The sequence below is a fragment of the Rana temporaria genome, chromosome 11 (assembly GCF_905171775.1).
Source record: "Rana temporaria chromosome 11, aRanTem1.1, whole genome shotgun sequence".
NCBI lineage: Eukaryota > Metazoa > Chordata > Amphibia > Anura > Ranidae > Rana > Rana temporaria.
Window position 1 is genome coordinate 163,526,138 of NC_053499.1, and position 25,692 is coordinate 163,551,829.

The 25,692-nt window shown below is 50.0% G+C and overlaps 2 protein-coding genes across 3 annotated transcripts in view; both read right to left on the reverse strand.

The window, feature by feature from the left end:
• Positions 1-1,432: 1,432 nt before the first annotated feature.
• SPATA2L (spermatogenesis associated 2 like) lies at positions 1,433-8,672 on the reverse strand. Of its 2 annotated transcripts, none has more exons than XM_040329656.1 (3): positions 8,385-8,672; positions 4,396-4,687; positions 1,433-2,735 (listed from the first exon to the last, which is right to left on the reverse strand). In XM_040329656.1, the coding sequence occupies exons 2-3, from the start codon at positions 4,684-4,686 to the stop codon at positions 1,794-1,796; spliced, it is 1,233 nt and encodes a 410-aa protein (XP_040185590.1). In that variant the 5' UTR covers position 4,687; positions 8,385-8,672; the 3' UTR covers positions 1,433-1,793. The 2 variants fall into 2 exon arrangements, with proteins under 2 accessions (XP_040185590.1, XP_040185589.1); XM_040329655.1 differs by lacking the exon at positions 8,385-8,672 and adding an exon at positions 7,089-7,206.
• Positions 8,673-15,751: 7,079 nt separating this feature from the next.
• LOC120917996 (cadherin-1-like) overlaps positions 15,752-25,692 on the reverse strand; it is a 69,282-nt gene continuing 59,341 nt past the window's right edge. The window contains exons 12-16 of the mRNA XM_040329658.1: positions 25,019-25,243; positions 22,998-23,213; positions 21,536-21,666; positions 21,055-21,198; positions 15,752-16,367 (exon numbers count right to left, since the gene is read on the reverse strand). Of these exons, the coding sequence (XP_040185592.1) occupies positions 16,161-16,367; positions 21,055-21,198; positions 21,536-21,666; positions 22,998-23,213; positions 25,019-25,243 (923 nt within the window). The 3' untranslated portion in view covers positions 15,752-16,160. The remainder of the gene's footprint in view (positions 16,368-21,054; positions 21,199-21,535; positions 21,667-22,997; positions 23,214-25,018; positions 25,244-25,692) is intronic.

Below are 25,692 nucleotides of genomic sequence, written 5' to 3' on the forward strand. Positions count from 1 at the left end.
TCCACCCTAAAGTGGAACTCCAGCTGATCCGAATCCTCCCCCCCTCCGATGTCACATTTGACACCTTTCAGGGGGGAGGGGTGCAGATACCTGTCTAAAGACAGGTATTTGCACCCACTTCTGCGGGCAGGACGTCCCCCCCCCCTGTTGTGTTTGGGGGGGCAGCAGAGTGACAAGCGATGGCTCCTCCTCTTCTGCGGACGGCGCTGGACTCCAGGACAGATAAGTGTCCGAATATTAAGTCAGCAGCTGCAGTATTTGTATCTGCTGACTTTTAATTTTTTTCCCTCAGCGGACCTCCCCTTTAATACACAGAATTCACCGTCTGACTTTACAGCCCCTTTAAAGAAAACAAGAGAAGTGATCAATACAATGCATTTATTTTTATTTTCCTCGTACAATCATCTCATTGGTCGGAATATTCATTAGAAGCTTAAAGGAGAAAAATGTTTTTCATATTCATACTTACCTAGGTGGATCCCCCCCCCTCCCCCCACACTGAGAACCTAGGTGAATGCCCCCCCCCTCCCCCCACACTGAGAACCGAGCGATCAAACATTGCCGATGGCTCCTTCTCACAGCTCCCTGAGCGGAGCGCCGCTGACTGTCAATTAAAGGGATGTAAAGGTTTGTTTTTTCTTTTCTAAATCGGCTCCTTTAATCTCGTGCATTGTGGGTTCACTTACCTTTTCCTTCTAAATGTTTTTTTTCCCCTTTGTCTGAATTTCTCACTTCCTGTTCCTCCTCAGTAAGCTTGCCCCCATCATCCGAGCCGTTCTGGCTGGGGGTTAGTCAGCGTGCTCGCCCCCTCCCTTGGGACTACATCCTGTGAACGTTCGCAGCGTCTCCCCGCAGGGATGTAGTCCCAAGGGAGGGGGCGGCACGCTGACTAACCCCCAGACAGAACGGCTCGGATGATGGGGGGGGGGGGGGGGAGCTTACTGAGGAGGAACAGGAAGTGAGAAATTCAGACAAAGAAAAAAAACATTTAGAAGGGAAATGGAAGGAAAAGGTAAGTGAACCCACAATGCACGAGATTAAAGGAGCCGATTTAGAAAATAAAAAACCTTTACACCCCCTTTAAGGATGGGCTCAGGTGTGTTCGCCACTGCACATGCCCGCCAGGAAGCCGACACTGCACATGCCCGCCAGGAAGCCGACACTGCACATGCCCGCCAGGAAGCCGACACTGCACATGCCCGCCAGGAAGCCGACACTGCACATGCCCGCCAGGAAGCTGACACTGCACAGCACTAATCACAGGCAGGGAGACATTTACCAATCCACGGCTGCACAAATCGGATGTCTCACTACCTGTGATTAGCGCTGCGGGGTGTTCCTCGCAGGCGCGGCACGTGGAGTTGCGAACACGCCTGAGCCCATCCTTACTGTCAATCAGCATCTCTCTGCTCTGCCCCCCCCCCCCCACACTCACTGGATGGGGGGCGGGGAACGGCTCACTGAGAGGCTGAGACGGGTGTCAGTGCAGACACCTGGTGGATCCAGACTGTATTGTCGGGATGTGACCCGATGCCTGGACTGATTCCAGTGACGTCAGCAGAGACTTCAGCCCGCTCTCTGCTGAAAACAGGTCACAGGAATGAAAAATTAATTGCATTCCAGCCAAAGCTGGACTTCTCCTTCTAAAAAAAAACGGACAATCCCCTCACACGGCACTGACTTGGAAATATAACGAATGTTTATCGGTAGCAAAACACAAACACAGGTTGACAATAGGAGGCTCCATTTCTCTATTCTGATTGGTTCCCTGGTGATAGCAGAAGCGCGGACCATTATACTGCCCCGCCCCCCTCTACACACAGCCGGTTGAGGTCCATGAGGCTCCGGCGTAACCACAGCCGCTGGTCCTTCTCCAGCATGATCATTTGGGCGCTGTGCTGGTTGCCTCGGCACTGTTCCAGCTGCTTGCAGTTTATGTAATGAAGCTCCCGGCACTGGGAACAGCGGTAATGGGGTAACTTCCCCGGCTGTAAGCAGAAGTGCAGCGTGTATTTCTTACCCTCTTCCTCCATCACGGCTTCCCGCTTCTTCAGAGGAGTCAGCTGAGTAACCGGATGGCTGGAGCTCTTACACACCGCCAGCCACGGACAGGAAGAGCTGTGGAGGAGGCGACACTCCGCACAACATTGCGCCAAAGAACCGTCTGCGTACACACAGTCATGCATGGTGAATTCAGCCTGTGCCCGAAACGCGTAGCCGGCGTCCTCTCCATGGGGGAGGAGTTCTCCTTTCCTCTCGAGGAGAACAAGACTCTCGGTTCTTTCCCTACATCCCCCATTCACATGCTGGTCCCAGGTCTCGTGGCAATGGTCGCAGAATTTGGGTCGATACAATTCTTCTCCAACTTGATTCAAGTCACAACTTTTATGCACTTCCATGTTGGGAGGAGATTTGGGAACTTCCTGGACGAGTTTCTGCAGCCTCTCCATACATGCAGCTTCTCCTCTCCAGGTCTTCCTCTCCTGGATGAGGTCGGCTCCGTTCACCAGCTCAGGTCCGGAGATGAGGACGATGTCGGCCAAAATGCGACATTCCAACTGACCAGCAAGGAAGCCGAGGGCCGCCGTACACAGCGCGTGCGCTAGAGGCGGGGAACGGAGAGTCAGGCAAGCCCCGCCTTCCTGCGCTTCGTACCCCAATTTACCGAGAGACAGGAATATTCCATCCTGAGAGAACGCCGGCTCCAGAAGGTGAATGTAATGTCCGGAGTAGGTCTGCAGGGAGACAAAGGAGATTTCATGTACTGAGAGAAAACTTCAGGAGATTATAAAAGAGGACAAGAAAAAAAAACACATTCAATCCGGATTCCCAATATATCACAAAGAGGGGCTAGAAATTCAGGCCCAGATCCACAAAGCGAGTACGCCGGTGTATCTACTGATACGCCGGCGTACTTTCAAATTTCCCGCGTCGTATCTTTAGTTTGAATCCTCAATCCAAGATACGATGGCATCTGGGTTCGATCCGACAGGCGTACAGCTTCGTACGCCTTTCGGATCTAAGATGCAATACTTCGGCGTCCGGTGGGTGGCGTTCACGTCGTTTTCCGCGTCGGGTATGCAAATTAGCTATTTTCGATGATCCACGAACGTACGCTCGGCCGTCGCATTCTCTTATGTCGTCCCTAGTCGACTTTTTCCGGCGTATAGTTAGAATTGCCATGTTAAGTATGGCCGTCGTTCCCGCGTCGAAATTTGAATTTTTTTTTTTGCGCAAGTCGTCCGTGAATCGGGATGGACGTAAATCACGTCTAAGTTAAAAAATGACGTTGTTGTGACGTCATTTAGCGCAATGCACGGCGGGAAATTTAGAAACGGAGCATGCGCAGTTCATTCGGCACGGGGACGCGCTTCATTTAAATGAATCACGTCCCCTAATCACCGATTTGAATTCCGCCGACAAAGACACACTACGCCGCCGTAACTTACGGCGCAAAATCTTCCAGGATTCGACTTAAAGCCAGGTAAGATACGGCGGCATAGTGCATCTCTGATACTCTGCGCCGATCTATTTGTATGTGGATCTGGCCCTCAGTGCTCTGACTCCTACGGTCTCCCATTCATTCACACAATGAAGATATGCAGCCAGCGACCCAAGACATCCAAATATATTGGTCTTTATTCACTACAGGGATATCACAGGATAAAACTAAAACATAAAGCTTACAGGTTTCAGCCACAATGTATTAGACATACCTATGACTAAGGCCTTACAGACGAAACCTGTAAGCTGTTCATAGCTACGACTAAGACCTTATAGTCAAAACCTGTAAGCGGTTCATAGCCAAGACTAAGGCCTTACAGACGAAACCTGTTCATAGCTATGACTAAGGCCTTACGGCAGAAATGCATAAGCGGTTCATGGCTATGACTTAATGTGGTTCTAAAGCCTTAAGGTTTTTAACCCCAATTCATGAAGGTGAAAAACCTGTGCTGCAAAACTCCTCCCTGCCTCCCCTTACACTTACCTGAACCGGATCCAATCCAGAAATGGGCACGAGAGCAGCAGGAGAGATTGGCCCCCAATGCTATTAAATGCTGTGCTGAGTGGGGGCGGGGCCTAGTAAGGGCGGGGCTGAGCCTCCCACTCTGTCAACAGATGGAGGCAGAGATGCTCGGGAGTGAGCAGGCATGGGTGCTCCTATGGAAACCATCGTCTGGAAAAGGGACCAGGAAGTAAAGCCTTGCGGCTTCACTTCCTGGTTCCTACTGCGCAACTTGCGCTGCACAATGCGACTGGTCCCTGCTGTCTTCTGGGACTCCTGTAAGAATGCAGGGATTTATGCCCGGAAGTGGGTGCAAATACCTGTCTTAGACAGCGTGGGTTCCATTTTTGTGTGGACCTCCGCTTTAAATCCGACAATGCAGTCCTCACCTTTATGGTATGAAACTCTTTTCTCCAAGGAGTAAAATAAAGATGGAGGGCGGCCTGCTCCAGGGCCTGGAAGGCACCAGCCATACGGTTCAGGGAGGAGAGGAGATCTGATTGGTCCCGGAGGCCACCAGCAATCAAGGAGAAGGCATCATTGTGGAGAGCGTTGTGCAGGTCGGGATCTTCCAGGATTCTCCGTCTCACCGTCTCCACCAGATCCGTGTCCGGAGCCGAATCCCCCTGAGAGGAGGCAACCAGCAGCCAAGACTTGTACTGAGCCAGCAAGGAGTCCATCCTGGGAGAGGCAAGAGACATGAGACATGAGAGAGACACAAGAGAGACACACAAGAGACATGAGACAAGAGAGACATGAGACGAGAGAGACACGAGAGAGACATGAGACACAGAGAGAGACATGAGACACAGAGAGAGACATGAGACACAGAGAGAGACATGAGACACAGAGAGAGACACGAGACACAGAGAGAGACATGAGACACAGAGAGAGACATGAGACACAGAGAGAGACATGAGACACAGAGAGAGACATGAGACACGAGACACAAGAGACATGAGACACAGAGAGAGACATGAGACACAGAGAGAGACATGAGACACAGAGAGAGACATGAGACACAGAGAGAGACACGAGACACAAGAGACATGAGACACAGAGAGAGACACGAGACACAAGAGACATGAGACACAGAGAGAGACACGAGACACAAGAGACATGAGACACAGAGAGAGACACGAGACACAAGAGACATGAGACACAGAGAGAGACATGAGACACAGAGAGAGACACGAGACACAAGAGACATGAGACACAGAGAGAGACACGAGACACAAGAGACATGAGACACAGAGAGAGACACGAGACACAAGAGACATGAGACACAGAGAGAGACATGAGACACAGAGAGAGACATGAGACACAGAGAGAGACATGAGACACAGAGAGAGACATGAGACACAGAGAGAGACATGAGACACAGAGAGAGACATGAGACACAGAGAGAGACATGAGACACAGAGAGAGACATGAGACACAGAGAGAGACATGAGACACAGAGAGAGACATGAGACACAGAGAGAGACACGAGACACAAGAGACATGAGACACAGAGAGAGACATGAGACACAGAGAGAGACATGAGACACAGAGAGAGACATGAGACACAGAGAGAGACACGAGACACAAGAGACATGAGACACAGAGAGAGACACGAGACACAAGAGACATGAGACACAGAGAGAGACATGAGACACAGAGAGAGACATGAGACACAGAGAGAGACATGAGACACAGAGAGAGACATGAGACACAGAGAGAGACATGAGACACAGAGAGAGACATGAGACACAGAGAGAGACACGAGACACAAGAGACATGAGACACAGAGAGAGACACGAGACACAAGAGACATGAGACACAGAGAGAGACACGAGACACAAGAGACATGAGACACAGAGAGAGACATGAGACACAGAGAGAGACATGAGACACAGAGAGAGACATGAGACACAGAGAGAGACATGAGACACAGAGAGAGACATGAGACACAGAGAGAGACACGAGACACAAGAGACATGAGACACAGAGAGAGACACGAGACACAAGAGACATGAGACACAGAGAGAGACACGAGACACAAGAGACATGAGACACAGAGAGAGACACGAGACACAAGAGACATGAGAGACGTATCAATGCATAAAAAACACAAACAGTGACATCCCAATTCTTGGATGTGAAGTTCAGAAGAGAAATATTCCTAATCAGGAGAACTTTCCTATGAAATTCCTCATCAGCATTTCATCGCATCTTCACCAACAGGACTGGGATGCTTTGAATTTAAAAGGGACTCTGGTGGCCCTGGGGACGCCCTTTCCCCAACCAGAGGGCCCAGGGGAACGCCCTTTCCCAACCAGAGGGCCCAGGGGACGCCCTTTCCCAACCAGAGGGCCCAGGGGAACGCCCTTTCCCAACCAGAGGGCCCAGGGGACGCCCTTTCCCAACCAGAGGGCCCAGGGAACGCCCTTTCCCAACCAGAGGGCCCAGGGGACGCCCTTTCCCAACCAGAGGGCCCAGGGGACGCCCTTTCCCAACCAGAGGGCCCAGGGGACGCCCTTTCCCAACCAGAGGGCCCAGGGGACGCCCTTTCCCAACCAGAGGGCCCAGGGAACGCCCTTTCCCAACCAGAGGGCCCAGGGGACGCCCTTTCCCAACCAGAGGACCCAGGGGAACGCCCTTTCCCAACCAGAGGGCCCAGGGGAACGCCCTTTCCCAACCAGAGGGCCCAGGGGACGCCCTTTCCCAACCAGAGGGCCCAGGGGAACGCCCTTTCCCAACCAGAGGGCCCAGGGGACGCCCTTTCCCAACCAGAGGGCCCAGGGAACGCCCTTTCCCAACCAGAGGGCCCAGGGGACGCCCTTTCCCAACCAGAGGGCCCAGGGGACGCCCTTTCCCAACCAGAGGGCCCAGGGGACGCCCTTTCCCAACCAGAGGGCCCAGGTGTGTCAGTGCTCTGGGTAACCCGCTCTCTGCCCCTCCCCCGCTCTCTGCCTCCCCCCGCAGGGTGCGACTCAATAGATGTCAGCAGTGACGGAGCTCCTAGAGACGACGGTTCTCTCCTGTCTGCTCCCCCGATTCTCACAGAAGACGAGCTCAGCGCTCACTGCACCCCACTCACCTGACACCATCCCAAGCTCCCTTCTAACTGAAGCCCCGCCCCATCAGTTGATTGGTCCTGGGTGGTGATTGGCAGATGAACCAGGAAGTGTTGATGAGACGGGAAGCCGGCGGCACTGCGGAGTGCGGACTTCTCCTCACACTGCGGGTCCTCTGGGTGTCGCTCGGTCACCCGATGTAAGCTGTAATGAAAAGGAACGTGTGATTTCCTGAGAGAGGAAGAAAGAAGGAGGGAGGGGGGTCAGACACTGGTACTGGGAATGGTGGGGGAGGGGGGTCAGACACCGGTACTGGGAATGGTGGGGGAGGGGGTCAGACACTGGTACTGGGAATGGTGGGGGAGGGGGTCAGACACCGGTACTGGGAATGGTGGGGGAGGGGGTTAGACACCGGTACTGGGAATGGTGGTGGGGGAGGAGGTCAGACACTGGTACTGGGAATGGTGGGGGAGGGGGTCAGACACTGGTACTGGGAATGGTGGGGGAGGGGGTCAGACACTGGTACTGGGAATGGTGGGGGAGGGGGTCAGACACTGGTACTGGGAATGGTGGGGGAGGGGGTCAGACACTGGTACTGGGAATGGTGGGGGAGGGGAGGGAGCGGGTCAGACACTGGTACTGGGAATGTGGGGGAGGGGGTCAGACACTGGTACTGGGAATGGTGGGGGAGGGGGTCAGACACCGGTACTGGGAATGGTGGGGGAGGGGAGGGAGCGGGTCAGACACTGGTACTGGGAATGGTGGGGGAGGGGGGTCAGACACCGGTACTGGGAATGGTGGGGGAGGGGGGTCAGACACCGGTACTGGGAATGGTGGGGGAGGGGGGTCAGACACCGGTACTGGGAATGGTGGGGGAGGGGGGTCAGACACTGGGAATGGTGGGGGAGGGGGGTCAGACACTGGGAATGGTGGGGGAGGGGGTCAGACACCGGTACTGGGAATGGTGGGGGGAGGGGGTCAGACACTGGGAATGGTGGGGGAAGGGGTCAGGTACTGGGAATGGTGGGGGGAGGGGGTCAGACACTGGGAATGGTGGGGGAAGGGGTCAGCTACTGGGAATGGTGGGGGAGGGGGTCAGACACTGGGAATGGTGGGGGAGGGGGTCAGACACCGGTACTGGGAATGGTGGGGGGAGGGGGTCAGACACTGGGAATGGTGGGGGAAGGGGTCAGGTACTGGGAATGGTGGGGGGAGGGGGTCAGACACTGGGAATGGTGGGGGAAGGGGTCAGCTACTGGGAATGGTGGTGGGGGAGGGTCAGTCACAGAACAGGCGGTAGGTTCCCCTCCGGTACTCACCGTACATCCTCCTCTTCTCTCTCCGACACTTCCGGGTTCTGACAATTGCCGAAATGGCTGCAGAGTGGAGCTCCACCGATGACAGGAAGCACGTGACCTCCACTACGCTTCTTTTTTTTTTTTATACTGAACTTTATTGTAAATCTCTGCAGCTGGAGCTCCACCGTCACCAGGAAACACGTGGCCTCCACAAGCTCCACCCTTTTAAAATGAACTTTAATGTAACCAACAAGAAACAGACAATAGTACAGGAAGTGGAGGTCACGTGATCTGTGTGTAGAGTGGAGGTCACGTGATCTGTGTGTAGAGTGGAGGTCACGTGATTATCTGTGTGTAGAGTGGAGCTCATCCATTCTGTTGGTATTTGCAGAAATACAAGAAGAGATTGGGGGGGGGGGGGGGGGACACGTTACATTTATTTTTTCTTATTTATTTTTACATTGTGCCTTTTGAAAAAATAAATAACAATTCTGATCACTTTTATTGCTGTCACAAGAACATCCCGTGTGACAGTGATAGGAGGTGACAGGTCCCCCCCCCCCCCACCCCTTTCCGTCACGTTAGTTGTCTGAGCGAGAAAAACCGGTGAAGAAATGCCGGAATACTTGTCGGCACCAATGGGAAAGGTGCGTTTGCCTCCCCCGTTGGGCGTCTCGTGTGTGGGGAAGTTGCTGCAATATGTAAGACTTTTTTTACACTTTAGAAGGAAGGGGGTTCCTCAAAGTCATCCAGAAATGTAAAGGGGTGTCCTGCCTGGTTGAGAAGCTCCGGGGGGGTGACCCCGTCATTGTCTGCTGACCAATCCTGGACGTCACTGATAGAGGCCCAGTCTCTTACTTCATGCCAACACTCATCTGTACAATCAAAGAGGACCTGGAGGGTCAATGACCAGGGTGACCACGTGTCCCGCATTTTGCAGGTCTGTCCCGGGCACCTTCATTCCAGGACAATACAGTGTCCCAGAATGAAACTGACACAGCCACCCCCCAGGGTCAATCTGAAGCCCCCAAAAAAGGGCGCCACATCACCGCTTTACTCACTGACAGTACTTGTCCTGGCCGGGAATGCATGGAGGACCACAATCTCCACCCCCTGCTTGTGATTGGAGAAATCATAAATCCCGCCTCTTGTGTCCAATCACTGTGCTGTGATTCGTTACAGCACAAGCTGATTTTTGGGAAAGGAGGGTGTCCCTGAATGGTAGTTTGGAAATGTGGTCACCCTATCAATGACCCACTAACACCCCCCACCCCCCTTTACTTCCCAAACCCATTAAATGCGCAGCAAGTATGGGCCGTATTCAACGCATGGCAAAAGGGGAAGCTGCCCCGGGCTCAGTCATTGTTGTGGGGCCCAAAGCAGCTACCCCATTGAGCCCCCGACTGCCCAGACATTGTTAAGTGGATTTGGGAGGGCCCAAGAAAATGTTTGCCCGGGGTCCAATCATTATTGAAGATGGCCCTGACCCTGCTCTAGACCAATGTGACACGTTTCATTTTGCTTGGGCCCCAGGGAGGTAAGGACCGGCACCAATGTTTAGGTAGGTGGTACGTGTCATAGTAACATCCACATGAATGGGAGGAGCCAAGGTTTCCCCGCAGAACATTTCCCAAAGCATCCCACTGCCCCCGCCAGCTGTCTTCTTCCCATAGTGCAGGGGTCTCAAACTGGCGGCCCTCCAGCTGTTGCGAAACTACAAGTCCCATCATGCCTCTGCCTGTGGAAGTCATGCTTGTAACTGTTAGCCTTGCAATGCCTCATGGGACTTGTAGTTTGGCAACAGCTGGAGGGCCGCCAGTTTGAGACCCCTGCCATAGTGCATCCTGGTTGGATCTCCCCCCAGGTAAGTGACACACCTGGCCATCCATTATTCCTCAGACCAGACCACCTTCTTCCTCAGGGGCTGGGCTCCAGACAATTGTCTCTCAACCCCTTGCTCCTCCCCCCTCAGACCCGCCCACTTTTTTTTCAAAGTGAGTAAAGCCGCCCCTGAAGATCACTAATCCATGAAAACTACCAAACACCACACAAGATACATTTTAAAATCTTTATTTTATATAAACAACTTTCTTTTATACAAAAACAACATCGATAAACACAACGAAAATCTGGAGCTTTCATTCTTAGGCCCCTTTCACACCGAGGAGCTTCTAAACCGCCAGGAAAAACACAGAGCTTTCCATTCATTTCAATGGAGGGGGGAGTTTTTTTACCGCCCTGCCCCATTCATTGATTTTAATGGAAATAGGTTTTCGTGAGCTTTTGAGACGCCGTTTTTAGCGTGAAAGCGCCTCAGTGTGAAAGGGGTCTAATGTCTGTAGATGAAGATCTAAATACAGGGGAGAGTTCCTTCAGGCAGAAATATCCCAGACATGGAAGATACCTCTGATAGAGAATGATCTCGGGATACGAAGGGTTAAAGCTTTTATACACGAGATGTAGATGAGGAGGCAATTATAATCTGAGGAACCCCAGAAGAGCAATGTGCTGCCCCCAACCTGAGTGCTACAATTCACCCCCCACTAGGGGGCACATTCACACAGCCGCACCTCTCCTCCAATCACAGAGCTCTCTACAGATTGTAATTGGGGGATAATGGAGAGCGGAAGGTCACATTTAATAGATCAGCCCCTAAACTCCACCCTGAGATTGTTTCTTCCGCACTTGGCATTGGGGATCCGCCATCTACACCCCCTAAAAAAAAACAGCAGGAAAGAGGAGGGGCCAAGGTGAAGAGGATGTCCCTAGAGGTCTCCGCCCCCCAACAAGCTCCCCTTGAACTTTAAGCTCCACCCCCTCACAGCCGCCATTTCTGCTTCTATAGACGTTTAGGAAAACGCCAGCCGTAACACCCCTCCCCCAATGTACACCCAACAGCGGTTTTAATGTCCCAATTCGTGGAAATTTACCACTTTTATAGAGAAGTCATGAAAACAAAAATACAAAAATACATCTTTTCTGGAGATCATAAAATACGGAGAGACTTTCATATATACGATCAGCGGGGATATTTTACAGAGAGGCGCAATATGGCGGAGAGACCGTCACATCAAAAATATAATGCCGCATACAGACGATCGTTTTTTGTGATGAAAAAAAAATGACGTTTTTGAAAACGTCATTTAAAATGATAGTGTGTGGGGAAAATGTCGTTTTATGTCTTCAGAAAAACGACCAAAAAAAAATTCGAACATGCTCAAATTTTTTGTGTCGTTTTTCAAAATGTCATTTTTTGTGTCAATGAAAATGATAGTGTGTGGGCAAAACGACGTTTTTAAACCCGCACATGCCCAGAAGCAAGTTTTGAGACGGGAGGTAAAACTACCATTCATAATGGAGTAAGCACATTCATCACGCTGTAACAGACAAAAAAGCACGAATCATCTTTTACTAACAAGTAACCAGCTAAAAGCAGCCTCAAGGCGAATAGAACTTCCCCTTTAGAGTGCCGTCACTTTGTTCATCATTTTTCAAAATGATGGTCTGTATGCTCCATCGTTTTTGAAAATGAAGTTTCAAAAATGTCGTTTTTTTTCATCACTTCAAACGTCATTTTTTTTTCATCACAAAAAACGACCGTCTGTATGGGGCATTATTCTATCGTCTTCCAGACACGTCATTGGATTATTTTCTATAACTGCACCGGGAAGCTGGAAGCCGATTGGTTGCTGAGGGAAGCTTCTCAGGAGGGGAGGTTCTATGTGAAGAACAATTCCAGTCAAAACCTTTATTTGGCTTTTGGATACATTCAGGAAGAATACAAAGATCCGCCATATTCTAATTATTGGCCGAGACTCCTCCCACTGGGGAGATTTCCCATCACTTCTTGTCCCAGCAAGGAAAAGGGGGAGGGGAAAACTCAACATTGGGGACATAGACGACCAATAGGGACAGAGACCTCAATAGGGACAGAGACCCCCAATAGGGACAGAGACCTCAATAGGGACAGAGACCCCTCAATAGGGACAGAGACCCCAATAGGGACATAGACCTCAATAGGGACATAGACGCCCAATAAGGATAGAGACCCCCTCAATAGGGACATAGACCTCAATAGGGACAGAGACCCCAATAGGGACAGAGACCCCAATAGGGACAGAGACCCCAATAGGGACAGAGACCCCAATAGGGACAGAGACCCCAAGGAGAACAGAGACCACAATAGGGACAGAGCCACCCAATAGGGACAGAGACCCCAATAGGGACAGAGACCCCAAGGAGAACAGAGACCACAATAGGGACAGAGACACCCAATAGGGACATAGACCCCAATAGGGACATAGACCCCCAATAGGGACATAGACGCCCAATAAGGATAGAGACCCCCTCAATAGGGACATAGACCTCAATAGGGACAGAGACCCCAATAGGGACAGAGACCCCAATAGGGACAGAGACCCCAAGGAGAACAGAGACCACAATAGGGACAGAGACACCCAATAGGGACAGAGACCCCAATAGGGACAGAGACCCCAAGGAGAACAGAGACCACAATAGGGACAGAGACACCCAATAGGGACATAGACCCCAATAGGGACATAGACCCCCAATAGGGACATAGACGCCCAATAAGGATAGAGACCCCCTCAATAGGGACATAGACCTCAATAGGGACAGAGACCCCAATAGGGACAGAGACCCCAATAGGGACAGAGACCCCAATAGGGACAGAGACCCCAAGGAGAACAGAGACCACAATAGGGACAGAGACACCCAATAGGGACAGAGACCCCAATAGGGACAGAGACCCCAAGGAGAACAGAGACCACAATAGGGACAGAGACACCCAATAGGGACATAGACCCCAATAGGGACATAGACCCCCAATAGGGACATAGACCTCAATAGGGACATAGACCTCAATAGGGACATAGACCTCAATAGGGACAAAGACCCCAATAGGGACAGAGACCCCAAAAGGGACAGAGACCTCAATAGGGACAGAGACCTCAATAGGGACAGAGACCCCAATAGGGATAGAGACCCCAATAGGGACAAAGACGCCCATTAGGGACAGAGACCTCAATAGGGACATAGACACCCAATAGGGACAAAGACCCCAATAGGGACAGTGACCCCAATAAAAATCTATTGTTGCTGCAACAACTTGCCTGAGAGTAATACGTTAATACTTGGTTTCCTCCCACCTACTGACACCGACCAATACTGGTGAAGGGTCTTCCTCGAGTCGGTGGAAGTGTTATTGGGTTATCTTAATGGAATAAACAGATTTTTGGACATGGCACTCCGGCTTGTCCCAATAAAATATCCGATGGGAGTTCTTTGCCTCTCTAGTCCGGGTTTTGGTCGGAGGTGGACAGGATTTGGGCGATAATCTCTATATATTTATATTCTGATAACACAAGAATTGGGAATTCAGTTTCCTCCATATCTGGTCCCTCTGACACTCTTCATACACACTTCCGTACAATAATAATATTGGCACATTTCTGCCGGCGTTGGGATTTCAGAGGATTTGTAAATTGTAATGTAAATTTCTCCCGCACTTTCCTACGACTCGCGTCAGAAATACAAAAACACCCGACCGACACCCCAGCCATAAATTAAAGAAGCTCTGAAGAGATTAAATCAAATGTATATAAAAATATCACAAATAAGCACAACGTGAGAGACTGGAATTGTTTTGGCAGAGATCATTCTATAAAGCAGACCTGTCACCGGGACAAACCAAACCTGCACCGATTGGACACGGAGGCCGCCATTGGTGACCCACCCGCCACTTATCCGGGGGAGTTAGTGCTCTCTTAGGGACAAATACGCGGACTGTAAGTCCTGACATCCCTGACTACCTGCTGGGAACTCAGATCAGAAAAGCAGAAGTAGCTGAAGGCAGCAATGGCGCCCCCTGTATTGATTCCAGTGCATTGCAGAGCCAATCGTGTCCAATACTGATGGAGGGTTATGAAGGGAGAGTTCCTTCTTATTATGAGAAGCTGCCATCCAGGAACATGTACATGGACAAGCAAGTGTGCCTGTGTAGCGTCTCGGAGCGCGCTCACTCCCTCTGCTTCAGCAGCTGGGAATAGCCGTGTCACACGATGAACGGTCACATGATGTTTAGTGTTGGAGCTCTCGCCGTGGTGTATCAGAACAGAGAAGGAATCCTTTACAATGGGCATTATCTACCATTTGGAGAGTTACAGTTTTTGTTGTGTATTGTATTGTGTTACGTTTTTTCTTTTTGCCACTCGGCACACGCTTTGTTATATTTTTTGGTGATTCCATATGGCTATGGAATATGTTTTTTATGTTTTTATGTACTTAGGTGCTCAATGTGCGTTCTGAGCCGATGTCAACAGGTCCACTTTGTCCGAATAAAAATATATATTTTTTATACCTATATTGTGGTTTGGCCTTTAAAGTCCCATCTGGGGGGTATCTCTCTCTTTTTCCTATATACCAGGGATGCGGCCAACATCACTACTATTGGATTTAGTAGCACTGCCTCCTTTACAATGGATTTCTCTGGTGGAACGTTCATATCACACTGACTCTACACTGCAATCAGGAGATCAGACGGAGGCCTTGAAGGACCAATTAAATAAAGACGCAACAACATTGTTAATGGTGCGTTTGGAAAGTGAATGCAGAGGAGTCTATTGATCTACATTTGCAGCCATTGGGGTAGATTCAGAGAGAATTTATGCCGGCGTATCCATAGATACGCCGCGTAAATTCAAATCTGCGCCGGCGTATCTTCTTTCTGTATTCAGAAAGCAAGATACGCCGACATTAGCCTAAGATACGACTGGCATAATTCTCTTACGCCGTCGGATCTTAGGGTGCATTCTCACGCTGGCCGCTAGGTGGCGCTCCCGTCGTTTTCAGCGTAGAGTATGCAAATGAACTAGTTACGCCGATTCACAAACGTACGTGCGCCCGGCGGTAGTTTTTTACGTCGTTTGCGTAAGTCGTTTTCGTCGTAACGTTGCTCCTGCTATTAGGAGGCGCAGCCAATGTTAAGTATGGACGTCGTTCCCGCTTCGAAATTTGAATTTTTTATGTCGTTTGCGCAAGTCGTTCGCGAATAGGGCTGGACGTAATTTACGTTCACGTCGAAACCAATACGTTGTTGCGCCGTACTTGGAAGCAATGCACACTGGGATATGTACACGGACGGCGCATGCGCCGTTCATAAATCACATATTAGCATAAAACACGCCCCCCCTTCCCCATTTGAATTACGCGCGCTTACGCCGGCCCCATTTACGCTACGCTGCCGCGACTTACGGAGCAAGTGCTTTGTGAATACTGCACTTGCTCCTGTAAGTTGCGGAGGCGTAGCGTAAATACAATACGCTGCGCCGCCGTAACTTAAAGCGCAGCTACGTGAATCTACCCCATTGTTGACTTACCAATGACAACACACTGAAGAAGTACATAAATTCTCCCTCTATAGGATCTCATTCATTTCATTCACATCTCTGACTCCGATTGGCTCGGCCTGGGAGTTTTTTTATACGAAGCACTTTTTGAATTTGGGGCCCTTTACCGATTGTCTGGTGAAAGGATTTGGGGTGACAGGTCTGCTTTATAAGGCGCAATCTATAGAAAATGACAATAATAATAATAATCAACGCATTTCCTGCAGGAAGGAAGGCGGCGTCTGAAGTCCCCCATGAGGACGACTCGCTCAGCACGAAGCCGGAGTCCTGCGATGGGGAATGAAGAAGTGATTGGTCCTCCATACTGGCGATGTACACAGTGCTGTGGGATGGCGGCGCTGACACCTCCTGAAGGGTGACAGTGTGCAGATTAGTCCTCGTCTCCTCCATACATGTCCGCCAGCTTGGTGAAGCGCGGCCCCCAGTCATTCAGAGCGCTGTAATCCTGATCCCCGCCGGAGCTGGAGGAGTGCAGGGAGCTGAGAGAGGCGGCGTCCGACCCGCTGCCTTCATAGTCAAACACCAGGAGAGAGTCATATGGGGGGGCGGTGGGGTCGTTGTCAGCCGCGTTCAGATTCTGGGGAGGCAGAAAGAAATAATCAGGACAATCAGCAGAGGTATGAACAACGTTTCTATACATTATGGGGGGAGATTTACAATCTGGTGAAGCTGTGCATGGGAGCCAATCAGCTTTTAGTCCTCGTTCACACTGGGGGCGGGTTCAGCGGAACTCGCATGATTTCAGAGACATCTGTGCGGCTTCCTGCAGAAACGACTTTTGGTAGTCGGCGTCGCACCGATTCGGATGGTACCGTTGCGGGCAATAGGCTCCGATTCGGCATGTGATTTGATAGGTGAAATCAGCCCGATGTGAAGGGGGGGGCTTATTGTCAAAGAAGATTCATTGAAGAAGCTGATTGGTTACCATACACAGATTCTGAGTAAATTCCCCCCTATGTGTTCTGCGCACTGCCAGTTACTAAGGCTGCGATCACACCGATGCGTTTTTTGGTGCTTTTTGCAGAAACGCACTACAGTCCAATTATCATGGTTTCCTATGGGACACATTCACACCGAGGCTTTTTTCAGACGCCGTATTTTTGGGAAGAGTCAGGGATTTTTTAAACCGCAAAACTGCGCTTTTTTGGTTCCATAGGGCCAGATACAGAGAGAATTGGATCGGCGCAGCGTATCAGAGATACACTACGCCGCCGTACCTTACCTGGCGGAATTTCGAATCCTCAACAATTTTGCGCCGTAAGTTACGGCGGTGTAGTGCATTTCTGGCGGCGGAATTAAAATCGGCGATCAGGAGGCGGGTTTCATTTAAATGAAGCGCGTCCCCGCACCGAATGAACTCGTCCAGAAATTTCCCGCCGTGCTTTGCGCGAAATGACGTCACAACGACGTCATTTTTTTAACTTAGACGTGAGTTACGTCCATCCATATTCACGGACGACTTACGCAAAAAAAAAAAATTTCAAATTTAGACGCGGGAACGACGGCCATACTTAACATGGCAAGTCTAACTATACGCCGCAAAATACCAGCTTTAACTATACGCCGGAAAAAGCTGACTACAGACGACGTTAGAAAATGCGACGGCCGCGCGTACGTTCGTGGATCGTCGTAAATCGCTAATTTGCATACCCGACGCGGAAAACAACGTGAACGCCACCCAGCGGACGCTGAAGTATTGCAACTTAGATCCGAAGGCGTACGTACACCTGTCGGATCGAACCCAGATGCCGTTGTATCTTGTTTTGAGGATTCAAAACAATAATACGACGCAGGAAATTTGAAAGTACGCCGGCATATCAGTAGACACGCCGGCGTACTTGCTCTGTGGATCTGGCCCATAGACTTCAATGGAGAAGCTGCAGAAAAGCATGTAGTGTGTTTTTGCCCCAATTTTGCATTTTGTGTTTTTTAATCTGCCCAAAAACAAATTGTCCAAAAAAAAAAAAGCATAAAAAAAAACGCAAAATCGCGTGTTGAGAAATGCAAAAGGCACAGCAAAATGCACCGTAGAACGCACCACACTGCATAGATGTGAACCGAGCCCAAGACCCGTCATAATAATAATAAACTTCTCTTATTTACTCTCTGCTGGCCAAATAAACATCCCATTGAAAGTGTTTTATTATATCTATTGGACAAGTGCAAAAAAAAACGTCAATCTGATAACTTCCTGTAGTCTCTGCCTCTGGACTGTTATCAGTTACATTGTTCCCTGCTAACGCCAAGAACTACAAAACACCTCCCCTGTTATCAAGACAAGAAGATGGTGTTATGAAGTCCTAACACACTCCCTGTTCTAGGTTGGGTGACAACTAAATTTGCCACCTCATCTCTTTAAAGTTTAAACCCAAACACATATGAATTACACGGGTTCTGAGGATAACTTAAATCAGATGAGGCACCAAGTGAGTTTAATCTTCACCTTAATCGGCCTCAGAACCTGTGTACTTCACGGCTACATTCTCCCCCCACTTCAATTCTTTGGTCCCCAAAGAGGTGAGGATATTGACCTATTTAAACATTAAAGTGGAGTTCCACCCAAAAGTGGAACTTCCGCTTAATCCACTCCTCGCCCCCTTACATGCCACATTTGGCATGTCATTTTTTTTGAGGGAGGGGGGAGTGGGGGCTTCAGGAGGACTGGGACTTCCTGTCCCACTTCCTCCTTCCGCCGAGGGGCTGCTAAGGCGAATAGTCTAATCGCCTTTCTGCAGCCCCTCCCTGTAGGCGATCGCCTGGGACATGTGACAGGTCCCAGGCGATAGTCTGTCCAATTGAATGGCGCTCGCGCATGCGCAGTGGGTGCCCGGCCGTGAAGCCGAAAGCTGTCACGGCCGGGTGCCCACACTTGGAATGAAGACGCCGGCCGGAGGTCGGAGCGGAGCCCCGGCCGGCGCGTCACTGGAACGTGGAGCAGGTAAGTGTGTGTTTTTTAAAAGCCAGCAGATACACTTTTTGTAGCTGCTGACTTTTAATAAACATAAAAAATTACTAGAACACCCCTTTAATGAAGATAAAGAGGGATTCGGGTTTAAAAGGGATGAGGGGGCAACCCTAGTGACAACGCTGCTCTTACTCACCCTGGGACAGGAAGTGAGTTAATAGCAAGAGAACCGGTTAAAGTAAAATAAAAAAAAAAGGTGTGAAAATTGAAAACGAAGGCGCCCACCACATCTAAGGACAGGTGAGCTGTATTATTATTATAAATTTTTGTTCTTGGGTTCAGATACACTTTAAGGTGGATCACGTAATCCGTACACTTCTACAACACAACAGGTCTATTTCACAAAGCTCTCACGCAAGGGGGAGGGGCTTTGTATCAGCCATGTGGCTTTCATCTTAAAATCTCATTGGAATTTGGCTACAAACAGAAAAAGGATCCTTATCCTGCATTAGGTTTGTGATATGAGGCTTTTTGAATGGATTCTATTGTAGTCTCTGATACCATGTAAATGTAGATCTCCATTATACTGTATATAAAGAGGATGCAGCATTCACACTGCACAGCAAGAGCGCACCCCCTCCGTGACATAATGCGTACTCTTTGGGGGGATTTCCTAAAACTGGAGGACACGGAATCTGGAGCAGCTGAGCAGTAACCAATCAGCTTCTAACTTCAGCTTCTTCAATGAAGTATGACAATAAAACCTGGAAGCTGATTGGTTACCATGCAGAGCTGCACCAGATTCTGAGTGCTCCAGTTTTAGGAAATCCCCCCTTTTATCTGGGGAAGCATTCTTCTAGGATGTCTGTGCTCAAGGAACATGTGAGCTGCCATGCTAGCTCAGCCACTAACATCCCATAAACCTGGAGGACTGAGGACATACTGTGAGTGCGGAGCGCCATGGACCGCCCCCTGAGTAGGCGCACTATTAGGTAGATTCAGGTACAAATCGTGTAAAGTTACGGCGGCGTAGCTTAGCCTGTTTAGGCTACGCCGCCGTAAATTAGCTAGGCTAGTAATGATTCTCAATATACTTGCCTGCTAATCTACGGCGGCGTAGCCTAAATCGGGCGGGCGTAAGATTAAAATTTCTTGGAGGGGGGCGTGTTGTATGTCAATGAGGCTTGACCTGACGTTTTTGACGTTTCTTAAACACTGCGCATGCGCCGGGCGCCTACATTTCCCAGTGCGCATTGCGGCTAAGTACGCCGTACGGGCCTATTGATTTCGACGTGGACGTAAACGACCTAACTCCCGATTCGCGGACGACTTACGCAAACTACGTAAAAAATTCGAACCTCGCGGCGGGAACGGCGGCCATACTTTAAAATTGTTATTCCACCTCATAGGTGGAATAACTTTAGGCCGCCTAAGGCCTTACGGAAACGGCGTAAAGCGACTGCGGCGGCCGGGCGTACGTTCGTGAATCGGCGTATCCCCTAATTTACATAATCTACGCCGACCGCAATGGAAGCGCCACCTAGCGGCCATCCGAAAAATTGCAATCTAAGATAGGACGGCGCAAGCCGTCGTATCTTAGATATGTTTAAGCGTATCTCTGTTTGAGAATACGCTTAAACATAGGTCGGCGTAGATTCTGAGTAAGGTCGGCGTATCTACTGATATCTACTGATAAGCCGGCCTAACTCTTTCTGAATCTACCTAAATGTATTCTTGAAGAGAAAACGATACAGTGTGTACTTAGCTAGAGGAGAATTGTATACTAGAGGAGAAAAAGATACAGTGGGGTCAAAATAAGTATGAGGTACCGATGATAGTGACCAATGAGATTTGAGCTTTCTTTTTTGTTATGCATTCAACAATGGAATACTAAAGCCGTACATAGATAGAAATTGGGCCAGATCATCAGGGACCGGCTGAAGTCGGATCCATGTATGGACACTCAGGCTGCTCAATCTACTGATCGACTTCTGTACAACCTGCCCTTTGGATAAACGCGGCTCGATCAGCGCCTCAGGCTATTGCCAGCAGTGCTGATCCGTGTGTTCTGATGGTGGCGAAGTTCACAGAACACAATAGCTCAGCACCAAATGTTGGGTTTCTCATGACATCTTGGACCAGAAGGAGATAAGTGACCCGCCATTTGTGTAAAGCTGCCCATAGATGGGTCGACCCGCCGGTTGAATAAAAAAAAAAACAGACCCCATCTGTGGGCAGCTGAACACATGGCGGGCCACTCTCTGCCCTCTGACCCAGGAAGTTATAAGAAACCCAATCTGAGGCTGAACGCCTCCCCCGCCCGTGTTACAGAGGAAGTTGGCATTATGGTGGTTCTTACCTCATCGATGAAGTTTCCGATCTCATCAGGATTGGCTGGTCTTGGCCGGTACTGGGGAGCCGGCATGAATGTTGGTGCCACATCATTACGAATGACATCAGGCCGGGCATCCAGACCACGGTGCAGCTGACCAAGGTCAAAGTCCTGGAGGGTAAAAGCAAAAAGTTCAAAGACGGTTCTTCTAGAAGATGTGAAAGATTTTTGTTACTTCTTCTAGGGGGAAAGACCGGGCAATTCCACTGAACTGAAAGCTGAAATCAGGCTTGCAGAAAGAATGGCTGATCTAAAAATGGATGGGTGGGAAGGAACTTGGCTGGACTTACATTAAGGAGAGTGAGAGAGTTCTGACCCATAGGGGGGTGTACAAGGGGGGGGGGGGAGCTGAAGGGGTTAAACACGGCACCGCCAGGAACCTGCCATAGACCTCCAGACGGTTGCTGGTTAAAGTGACATTTTAATAATAATCCCTAATGTGCCGTACCTGATCCTCCTCCCCTCCGCCTTCTTCATCATAGGAGTAGACGTTGTCACGCGTTTCTTCATCAGGAGGAAGTAATGGCTCCTTCACCACCTTCTTCTTCCTCATAAACATCAGAAGCAGCAACAGGAGAACTAAGAAGAGAGAAACACAAAGGAAAGGACATCAAACATGCGGCCAGCTGGAGGAAAAAGCTTTCATTAACCTCAACACTCCACATTGTTACAGAGAGTTACATTGTTACAGAGAGTTACATTGTTACAGAGAGTTACATTGTTACATAGTCAGTCTGGTTAAAAAAAGACACAAGCCCATCCAGTTCAACTAATAAAAGGGAAAAAACAATCATACAATCCGTACCCACCATCCCGTACCCGCCATCCCGTACCCGCAATCCCATACCCACAATCCCGTACCCGCAATCCCATACCCACCATCCCGTACCCGCCATCCCGTACCCGCCATCCCATACCCACAATCCCATACCCACAATCCCATACCCACCATCCCATACCCACCATCCCATACCCACCATCCCATACCCGCAATCCCGTACCCGCCATCCCGTACCCACCATCCCATACCCACCATCCCATACCCGCAATCCCGTACCCACCATCCCGTACCCGCCATCCCGTACCCACAATCCCATACCCACCATCCCATACCCACCATCCCATACCCGCCATCCCATACCCGCCATCCCATACCCGCCATCCCATACCCACCATCCCATACCCACCATCCCATACCCACCATCCCATACCCACCATCCCATACCCACCATCCCATACCCGCCATCCCATACCCGCCATCCCATACCCGCCATCCCATACCCGCAATCCCATACCCGCAATCCCATACCCGCAATCCCATACCCGCAATCCCATGCACGCAATCCCGTACCCGCAATCCCGTACCCACCATCCTGTACCCACCATCCTGTACCCACCATCCCATACCCGCAATCCCATACCCGCAATCCCATACCCGCAATCCCATACCCGCAATCCCATGCACGCAATCCCGTACCCGCAATCCCGTACCCACCATCCTGTACCCACCATCCTGTACCCACCATCCTGTACCCACCATCCTGTACCCGCAATCCCATACCAGAAATCCCATGCACGCAATCCCATGCACGCAATCACGTGCACGCAATCCCGTACCCACAATCCCGTACCCACAATCCCGTACCCGCCATCCCATGCCTGCAATCCCGTACACACAATCCCGTACACACAATCCCATACCCGCCATCCCATGCCTGCAATCCCGTACACACAATCCCGTACACACAATCCCGTACACACAATCCTATAGGGTAGGAATACTTTCTACATAATTACATTGTTTCATTGTTCCATTGGATCAATGTAACTATGTATATACCATACTTGTGGGATCAACAAAGCTGGAAATTACCCCCCCCCCTCCTCCCCCGAGCACTAATACTACTTACTGAGAAGAGCCAGGATACCCCCGAGGATGCCCAGGATGACAGGGATGCCCAGACCTCCAGCCAATGCCTTCGGACTGTCACAGTTATTCTCGGTTGTACATTGGCACACTTGCATTTTCAGCATAGTTGTGTTGGATAAATCGCCGCCATCGGCGATAGTGACGGGAATAATATACATGTCTTCAGCCAGTTCCCTGCTTGGCTTAATCAGAAATTCTGTACAAAAAAAAAACAACATTTCTCAAAGAGGGAAACAATATACACTCTACAGGGCTTAGAAATCCAGTGTGTTTGAACCCCTTACCCTCTTTATTATATATACAGATAAAAGAAAAACTGTTTTTTTATCATTTGGCATGGACCATCCTTACAGCTGAACTGAACATGAATAGTTCTCACACTGTGACATCACGACGCGTGCATGGTGCAGGACTTACCTGAGCCCGGGCTGTACACTGAGATGTGGGGGCGGGTCCATGACAGCCTGGGCTCAGAGGAAGTGGGTTGGATGACACTGTAACTGTAGTGCAAAGTGGATTTGCCTTTCCTAAATAACCCCCCAATGGGCCAGATTCACGTAGCTCATCGGATCTATAGATCCGCTCGATCTATGTGAATTAAGATCCGCTCCCGCAAGTTTAGGAGGCAAGTGGCTAATTCACAAACCACTTACCTCCAAACTTGCGACGGCGGATCCTAAATCCCCCAGCGGAATTCAAATTCCGCGGCTAGGGGAGTGTCATATTTAAATAAAATAAATGCGCAGGCGCCGTCCGCGAAATTTCCCGGCGTGCATTGCTCCCACTGACGTCGCTAGGACGTCAGTGGTTGCGACGCTTACGTAAACGACGTCCGTCCGTATTCGAGAACGACTTACGCAAACGACGTTAAAAAATTTAAATTCGACGCGGGAACGTCGGCTATACTTAACATTGGCTGCGCCTGATAAAAGAAAGGGTAAGTATACGACGGAAAACCGCTACGGAAACGACGTATGAACACTGCGACGGGTCCGCGTACGTTCGTGAATTTGCGTATCTCGCTGATTTACATATTATTTATCGTAAATCAGCGGGAACGCCCCCGGCGCCATTTTTAAATTGAAAAAAAGATCCGACAGTGTAACACAGTGTAACACTGTCAGATCTTAGCCCTATCTATGCGTATGTGATTCTATGAACCAGGCGCATAGATAGGACCAGTGTAAGTCAGAGATACGATGGGGGATCAGGAGATATCAGGAGATAATACACCGGAGTATCTCTTTGTGAATCTGGCCCAATGTGTTTAATTTCTCATTTGAGGGTTATCACACCGACTATCTTTTTTTGAGCACAAGCCATACCAGTTGCTTGCGTCACCTTGCCACAGCACCTATGTATTCCCTGAGATCTTCTTGCACTGTAATGCTTTACTGCAGTGGTCTCCAAACTATGGCCCGGGGGCCAGATGCGGCCCTGTGTTTGCTTTTACCTGACCCTTGGGGCCATAATTCCTCCCAATGACACACACATTTGGGCCCAATGACACCAACGATGAGGCACAATTTTTCCCAGGGACACCAATAATGAGGCACAATTACTTCCACTGAAACAAATGACAGGGAACCCCCCCCCCCCCCCCACTGATGTCGGGACATTTTCTACTCCCAATGGCCACAGTCCGGCCCCCCTAAACTGTGAAGGAGTTTAGGGGGGCCTGGCCCCTTGTTCAGAAAGTTTGGAGACCCCTCTCCTTTGCTGGGACCCCTGCGTGGGCCTACTGTCTGGAGCCGTGTCAAGCCTGTTGTTGAGTTGATGTAAGTTTGTGTACCTTTGTTTGTTTTATATGCAAATAAAAAGATAAAAAACAAACCACCCACAATGCTCCTGAAAGGCACAGACTGTCATCTTGGTGTCCTTCCATTACGATAAGAAAGGTTTTTATATGTTTTACTCAACATAGCGCCATTTGGCGATTCCTGACAAGTTCTCTGATGATTATTGCGACATAAAGATTAAACACGACGTGTGGAAACTTACGATCATTCTCCACGCCGATCGTCCAGTTGTCACGAGCTTCGCGGCTCACTTGCGCCCTGTAGGGGGCTGTAAAGGGGGGCAGATCTCTGTCAATAATTTTAATAGATAGGGGGTCCTGATTCTTCAGGCAGTATACGGCGTCTCGATATTCCAGCTCCGGTCCGTTATCATTCACATCTTCAAGTGTGATCTGAAGGGTGCCGGTCCCGGTGGTTGGGGGAGAACCTGGAGGAACCAAAATATATATTAAAGAAATCCACATTCTGTATGGTGATTGGTTTACAGCATCTGCAACCTTGTCTGTAGCGGTGTACACATCCTATGTGGTCAGAGAGTAACCCCCGCTATTCTGTCCTGCACCCCTCCATGCATCCCCAGTCTGCTGCTGGACGGTCAGTGAGCCCCCCCCATAATGATTCCTCGTCCGGTGACACCCCCCCATGTGCAGGACATGTCTCTCCTTCCTGTAAGCGGACTAAACTACTGCTGCCCCTTTGGCCTCCAATGCCTGAAATATGTTAGACATGCAGAACAGAGACTGGTTGGCACATGTATGGGATGTACAGATCGATTCTAGACAATTCCGCTCAATGGGCCAGATTCACAGAGAGATACGACGGTGTATCTCCTGATATCTCCTGATACACCGTCGTATCTCTGACTTACACTGGTCC